At 36.6% G+C, this 7813-nt stretch overlaps 1 protein-coding gene across 2 annotated transcripts; it reads right to left on the reverse strand.

Moving 5' to 3' along the window:
• Positions 1-233: 233 nt before the first annotated feature.
• On the reverse strand, positions 234-6655 carry LOC116018813 (peroxisome biogenesis protein 12). Of its 2 annotated transcripts, XM_031258814.1 has the most exons (12): positions 6392-6654; positions 5585-5666; positions 5115-5322; positions 4933-5038; positions 4692-4840; positions 4226-4472; positions 4007-4116; positions 3683-3757; positions 3147-3233; positions 2608-2694; positions 762-899; positions 234-655 (listed from the first exon to the last, which is right to left on the reverse strand). In XM_031258814.1, the coding sequence occupies exons 3-12, from the start codon at positions 5220-5222 to the stop codon at positions 584-586; spliced, it is 1179 nt and encodes a 392-aa protein (XP_031114674.1). In that variant the 5' UTR covers positions 5223-5322; positions 5585-5666; positions 6392-6654; the 3' UTR covers positions 234-583. The 2 variants fall into 2 exon arrangements, with proteins under 2 accessions (XP_031114674.1, XP_031114675.1); XM_031258815.1 differs by lacking the exon at positions 5585-5666 and having other exon boundaries at positions 6392-6655.
• Between the last annotated feature and the right edge of the window lie 1158 nt (positions 6656-7813).

Here is a 7813-nt window from a genome sequence, read left to right on the forward strand (position 1 = left end):
ATTGTTCTTATAAGGTTGCACCATACCTAATACCAAAGATCAAACTCTTACCTTTGCTTAAGAATGAGTAAGTCCTTACTATTCAACCACATCCCACATTAATATTTTTGGAATGGTGTTGCCTTTGAAATGTTGGGAACATTAGTTCATGTCCTAGTATAAAGTGTATGTCAAAAACAAAAATTACAATATTCGTAAAAATTTAGAGACGAAAAGTGAACAAAGTCAATAAATATGGACAAACATTACAATTACCCCGTAACTTAAAAGACAAAAAATGTCCTACGGTGAATTTGTGTTTTGACAAGAGTGCCCTCAAATTTGAGGGCAAAGGGTAAATAGTTTTATTGAGGCACCATTTTTGGTTATTTCTTCTCTCAAAATACACCAATCATTTTCCTTTCAGCCTCTTTGTATGTGTTTATGTAACAATCAATTTAATTCAGTTTTTAAATCCAAATTTACCACATAGACAATCATTAATATATTGTCAAGAAACAAAATCCTAAAAAGAGAATTTTCTTATTATTATCTTTCTTGAAGTATAGAATTGGGCTATAGTAATTGGCATACTCCACAACTTTCAAACATCATGAAAAAGTCTTCTGATCTGATCCACTGTTGCAGGCATCAGTGTTACAGGGCAACGCTTGTACTGTAGCCAAGAAAAACACAAATTTAAGTTAAAACACACTGAAAACATCACTTTAAACTAATCTCCCATCTCAAAAATAAAAATAATAAAACAACCATAAATTTACCTGAGATACATATTTAAATATGCAGGAATAACAGAACACAAATCCTGAAACCGACACTACCGAGGGATTGGCTCGTTTTTGTGAACACAGGGGGCAGAGTGTTCGGTCCGGAGGCAAAGGAATTCCATCTTTTGCAACCTGTTGAAGAGTGGTAAACCAACTCATATACAAACTAAGAAGGAATAAATATAATCAGCCTAAACTTTATCTTTAATTTCCCACAGAAGGTTGAATCCCAACCCCAAGAGACCCCCACACCTCAGCTCGACAGAATATTTGGGAGGATGTAAATCACGATAACTCAGTGGCTCAGCAGATATGGCCAAATGCCAGTGCGCACAAGGGGTCTGCCCACTTTGGGCATAATCCACACACTGCCATTGCCGAGTTTCGAACCTTGGTCTTTTCCATCAAATACTGCCTACAAACTTTATCTTTAATTCAACAGCTATTTGGTGGAGATTTTACCACCACCATTCATTGTATAGTTATGAGAAAATGAAATTATAGCATGGCAAAGACATTATGTCTTGCCTACAAGTATTTCAAAATTTGAGATTTCCTATGGCCATAACAGCAGAGAGCTGTTAATTTACCAAGCTAGCTATATAATTTACACATCCATTACTAGAGGAAAAAAACATGTTAAATAACCCTCCAAATTCAAGCGAATAGCGTACAATAGAGCCCCTAACCAAAAAAGCACCATCGATGACCGGCTAAAAAGTACAAACAACCGAGTCCAAATGCTATGTATTCAGCATGTTACCACTGATGTAGCTAATACGTGGTCTTCTGATGCCACCGACTGTCTCCAATGTTAACACTCTAGAAAAGCCTAGAAGACAGCCATGGCGGTCATTCGTGATAGCCATGACTATCTTAAAAATAAAATTATTTTATTTTTAAGACAATCATGGCTATCACAAAGGTGATAGGCCATGGACCTCTATTTTAAAATAAAATAAAATACAATAAAAAGACAGCCATGGCTGTCAAGAAATAAGATCCAGATCTGAACCCTCAAGAAGAAGGCAAGCATGCCTTCGTCTCAAAGGTCCAGATCTATAACTTGTTTCTTGACTGACAACCATGGTTGTCTTTAAAAAAAAAAAAAGAGGTCAAAATCCAATCTTCATGACAGCCATGATTGTCCAAATAATATTAAAATTTATTTAAGACAACCATAACTATCTTCTATGCTTTTCTAGACAGCCACAATTTATTAGGACTCTGAATATTATTGTAATCCTACTTTTACCAATCCTACTCTAGCTAGGACTATCTCTTGTATCGCTATAAATACATTCCTTATGTACTTTGTAGATACGATTGATTAATTATAAAACTCTCTACAAATTTTTGTTCTCATATGGTATCTGTAGACCAAAACAATCCATGGCTCCCAACCCATACCTAGCCCCAATAAATACTCTACAAACAGTCCACTTTATCTCAATAAAAGTCCATATGAAAGATTAGTCAATGCCAATTCATCTTATGTGTAAAGCCAGATCATAGCCACATTTTAAAAAGTACACATGAAAGTTTAGTCAACGCCAAATCAACAATAACATACTGGAATACTGGATAAATAGCATTTTGACTCAATAACACTATTTACCGATTAAGGGCATCCAATGGAGTTTTAAGGGGCTCAATTGTACTATTCACTTGACTTAGAAGATTTATTTGACACTTTTTCAAGAAACAATAAAAGAGCATCTTTATCCTCAACAATTAATTGATAAAGAAAAAGATTGAATGTGCTCAAAATGTTTTAACTAGCTTCTCACTAGCTCACTGGCATAAACAGCACGCCAGATAACAACTCAAATCTGCTCACCTTTGGGGCTGGTGGTGGAAGAGGAGGAGGATAAATGGTTGGGGCTGACATACGCTCTTCAGCTGATTGATACCACCATTCCATCATCTAAGTATTTGCAAACAGAAAACAGAAAATTGAATTTGTAGGAAATAAAAAAAGAGAAAACATGCATAGTGTAATTTAGATAAGAATGGGAGACAGCATCAATTGAAACTTATAACAAATAAAGCAAGTAAAATTCTGATACACAAAATATAAAAATATAATATGATGTCCAAAAGCTATATATAAAGTGGCTTTTCTACAGCAAACAAGAGGAACTTTTATTTCCAAATCAGAGGGTTAGTAACTTAGTTTTAATTTTTTCTGGTATATACAGTTTCAGCCATTTCAATGTTCAAGGAGTTCAAAAGCATAAAACTTCTTGTGTCACATGGTCCAAAGAAAACAGTACCTAGCAGCAGACATCGAGGGAAGTAACATGATAATGACAAGGAGTTCATTTTATATCATTGCTGAAAGTCAAAACTATAACTAAAAGTAAATTAAACTCTTACTTTAAAGAAAAATACTGCAGCAATTAGACCAGTTTGAGCATAGTCAAGAACAGCGTATGCACAGCTAAGCAATCCACCTTGTACTTTCTGTAATGTTGACATATGTCAGGTTGTTTTGCTTTAGAGAATTCTCATTGCAATGATAAATTTTAAGAGATAAGAGCACAAGAAACTAGATTTCATGCAAGAATGTATCAATTATAAATGAATCAGCTAAAGAACCAAAGTGTAGCCCAGCTATCATTGTCACAGCATGGCTTGAGCAATAGGGTCAATATTTTGCACAATTGATTAACAAGCCATCACACTCCAAACAACTAGAAGGTGTGCAAAACTACACGAAATTAGGTTATCCAAATGGGGCAGGTTGAGGCAAAATAATATCTTCCAATAGAAAAGCAAATAACAATAACAACAATAATAAATTCAGCAATAAAAACAGAGATGCTATTTAAAAATGATAAAGGTATAATAACAACAACAACAACAACAACAACAACAACAATAATAATAACATAAAAGAATTCAATACATACCTTTAGCCAAGGGGGGCCGCGTAGTCTCTCCCGTTCATGCTTTCTTATCTTAGAAATTCTAGAAGAAGTATCCATCTACCTTGACAAAAGAACACAACAAATCTTAAAATGAAACAGTAATATACACAAGATACAAAGGTAAAAACTTTTCGCAACTAAGGATAACAAAAACAAAAATGTTAATAAACTAAAGGTGGAGATTGGTGTTACAAATAGTAGTTTGGAAACCATGTATAAGTAGACTCTGATCAAAGCTAAAGACAATTACTCCATACATAGCATGTGTGAAAGGTCCTAAATAAGAAATTGCTTGCAATAACATACCAACTCCTGCCCTGTAGCTCGACAAACATGAATACCCAATGCGTGCAGTCCAAAAGAGTAGAACCCAGTAGCATCCAGTAGATATAACAACTGATAAGAAAATGATAACCCTGGGGAAGAAGTTAGGTCAGGACCTTAATTTTACTATAAATAAATGAAAAAAGAAAGCACACTGGAATCTTAAAATATTTATAAGTTCAAATGTTGAGCTTCCTAGACCTTCATTTCCAGCATGTATCCATGGGTAGCAAGCAGCCACGACCTTCTGAATTCTCTTTTTCAACCGTTCTCTTGCTGATCCTTCTGTATCAGAGCTACTTGTGGAAACAATGGAATTTGCGCCAGAATCAAAATAGTCAGTGTTGAACCTCTCATCACCTTCACCCCATAAACTAGCTTGAAGTGCTACCTCTCTTTCTTTATTGTATATAGCATGCAGTTTTGACCTAAGATACGGCAATATCACCTACAGAAAGGCATTAGTTCATATCAATACCCGCAGAACTTGTGAGAAAATGATTTAAGCAGTTTTCCCAGATTATCACTTCAACATGCATTACTTGGTCTCATAACCTATTTTTCATTAATTGTTAATAATCAGCAAAATTTCAATGCAACACAACATTTGAATGAAAAAAATAGAGTACTAATAAAACTAATAAAAAAATAAAGGAAGTTTCTTTACCAGAAATGCAACGGAGAGAATCTTTTGGCGCTTCTCCAAACCTGAATGATGAATTTCCTCACTGGACTCCAAACGTTTATTATCATTCTTAACTCTTATCTTAAGGGCCCTCCTCCTCAACCCATACAATGACTCCGCAAATGATGCATCTTATGGAATCCAAATGAAAATTATAAACTAAATAAAACAAACAAATTCATAAAACAACAAATTGAACAAGCATATGTGAATTTGCATTTACCTGAGGTCCGCAAACTGTGTGTTTCAAGAACAAGCATAAGCAAAGCGAAGAATTCATCCTCAAAATCGAGAATTTTGTGGAGGAAGGATCTTCTCATAGCCAAAACCTATAAGTAAACTCATTAAAATGGTGGGAAACTAGAAACTAAAAACCCTAATTTGGGTGAAGAAGAGAAAGCGTACACCGAGAGAGTAACTGAGTGCAGCTCGTAGACTAGAAGGGAGCTGCTGAGCAGCAGCCATCTCGAAGAAGGTGGGACGAGTCCCTTGCCCACCCACCTGAAACAACATCCTCCTTCAACCTTGGTTGACAAACTCTTGGGTTTCAGTGATGGGGATAGATTGAATGAGCACTACCGTTGTCAAGCAGCTCTGAATGCTTATCTTGCTTCTGCAATTTTCAGTAAGTCTTTTTCAGATTAATTTCACATTTATCCCCTTCAAACTTTGGCCTAAAACTCTTTCTTGAACCAACTAGGCAACTACCAACTAATATCATGTTTGAAGGTGAACATGGTTTGATATTTTGCTAGGGTTTTAATCTTACACGTTCGCAAGAACAAAACACTATTATAAACAGCAAGAATTTATGCTCCATAACTGCTAAAATTTCTATACCCAGTGCACAAGAAGAAAGGCAAATTTGTGCATACCAACAGGATTTTTGAGGAAAAAATGGTATCAATGAGAGCTTCAGCTTGGACGCCGTTTTGGTATGCAGAAGCCTCAGCAATTCTGCAAAATGGAGGGGGGGAGAGGAATTAGAATTTGGGACTCTGGGCCACTTGGTGATAGCTTAATAGGGATGGCAACAGGAAAGGAATATGTCCCTGCCCCAGACCCAACACAACTTGGGCTAATTGACTCTCGCTAGACCAGGTGAAAGCAATCAAGCCAAGCCAACCCAACCCCTGTCCCCGGGTTTAGGGGAAATATACTCCCATCCCCACATGGCCACATCCACAGGATTACCTGGGGGTGGGATTCCCCATCCCCACAAAAATTCCAATGAGGACAGGGGATCCAAAGCTTCAAACTTTCTGACATAACTGAATGTTACTTACATAATTAAATTGAATGAAATAAGAAATGAGAATTGCAAGCATCAGAAAAGTGGAAAATAAAAAATAAAAAATTAGTGAACATTCAACAGAGATACTCAGGTAAATGAGACTGCCAAAGGGTATCAACTGAATCAAAAATTAATTGAAGTAGAGGAAATGGAAATTAGGAACAAAGATTTGATTAATTGTCAAATTTTGTTCATTGTTGGTTACTTAAGGGAACACAATGCAGACAGTAACAGCCTAATTGCATAAATACTTTCAGAGTTCTCGAAACAAAGTTGCAAAACAAATTCACAGACAGCCTAATCAATAATGACAGCCTAATAAATCTTCATAACTTTTTCAATAAAACAAATTACAAATTCACAGAGGGGAATTGAGGGGCTTACTAACCAGACGGTGAGGGGCGTGAGGGCGTGAGTCGTCGCCGGCGTCCCTGCTGGCGCTGGCTGGAGTCTGTACGTGGCTGCAGGTACTGGGCCGCCGGATGTCTACTGCGTGAGTGAGTGAAGGGGACAAAGGGCGAAGTGGCGAAGGCGTAGGGTGGGGAGGGGATTGTGGCAATGGCGATAAAGGAACTGAGAGAGATAGGGATTTTGGAGGATTTTTACTGATAAAGCACCAAACTCCGTTTGCCCCTCGAAAAATTCAGTGGTTTTTGGGTAAAAAGTGGTGATATGTAGCTTTTGCTATTTGTTCTTTTTTCTTGTTTTTATATTTTTGCCCTCATCGCAACTGCTTACGTGTTCACTTGATTTTGTATGTTTTGTAACACATGTATTGCATTAACTCTCATTCTCTTCTTTTTGCTTGTGTTTAGTAAATGATTGATTAGTGAATCAATAAAAAATTTAATTCATTTGGCGATTTTTAACTGCTGATTAACGGATGAAATTAGTGTTTGCCTGTTTGGTTAATTGAAGCATGTGCTCTATTTTAACTAAAAATCTAAACTATAGTTGAATTGCATATTTATGTTTATATATTATATATATGCTCAACACGTCTCCTTACGTGTGCAGCGAACCCATGATCTTTTGCATGGAGTTGGTTTTGATACCAAATTGAAGCATGTGCGATTGTACATTTAAATCTATATATTATATATACTCAACATGGTTAATGACTTTTTCTTTCAGCTGATTCATCCTAATAAATTAATTTTTTAAATGCTAATTAAGGTATCAATTTTGAATGGTGGATGCAATTAATTTATAAAGCGATAAACTACAAATAAGTCATCGTACTATTTAGGAACAACCAATTAGGCCATCGACCTCGAATAACCTCCAAATAAGAACTCAGGAAAAAAAAACAATTAAGCCACTGAAATCGGAAAAAAAGAGCAATTAACCTATTTTTTAAATTTCCAGCCACAGGCGAACATTTCCGGCGAGGGCGACCACGCAAGAGAAGGCGATCAGATCCTGGTCGCGGCGACCAGATCCTATATATAATGAATTGAAGATGTAAAGAAAGCGGCTGCACATGCAGGAGTAAGGGGTACGTGCAGAACCTATATATCCATTGCTTGCTTAAGTTGTTTCTTCAATTTAGAATGAATAGATTTTGTGATACTGCTAAGGATTCATGTAATCCAGACTCAATGGCATTATTCTTCTTCTGAACACACTGTACTTAGGTCGCTGACAACCAGGGCCGGCCCAAGGGGGGGGGGGGGGCAGCCTGGGCGCCTGCCCAGGGCCCATCCCTCTAAGGGGCCCATAGGATATATTATATACATAGTACTATAGTAGTAAGATGGCATAGGAATATAGGATATATTATATATGCATAGAAAAAAGGAAAAGTATG

This window comes from Ipomoea triloba, chromosome 5, assembly GCF_003576645.1.
Source record: "Ipomoea triloba cultivar NCNSP0323 chromosome 5, ASM357664v1".
NCBI lineage: Eukaryota > Viridiplantae > Streptophyta > Magnoliopsida > Solanales > Convolvulaceae > Ipomoea > Ipomoea triloba.

Excerpts from the sequence above, each read along its gene's own strand:
- LOC116018813 (XM_031258815.1), bottom strand. The coding sequence starts at position 5,222 with ATGTTGTTTCAGGTGGGTGGGCAAGGGACTCGTCCCACCTTCTTCGAG. Across the intron at positions 5,039-5,114 it reads CACTCAGTTACTCTCTCGGT|GTTTTGGCTATGAGAAGATC; the intron begins GTACGCTTTCTC and ends GTTTACTTATAG. Across the intron at positions 656-761 it reads TATTTAAATATGTATCTCAG|TACAAGCGTTGCCCTGTAAC; the intron begins GTAAATTTATGG and ends TCTTGGCTACAG.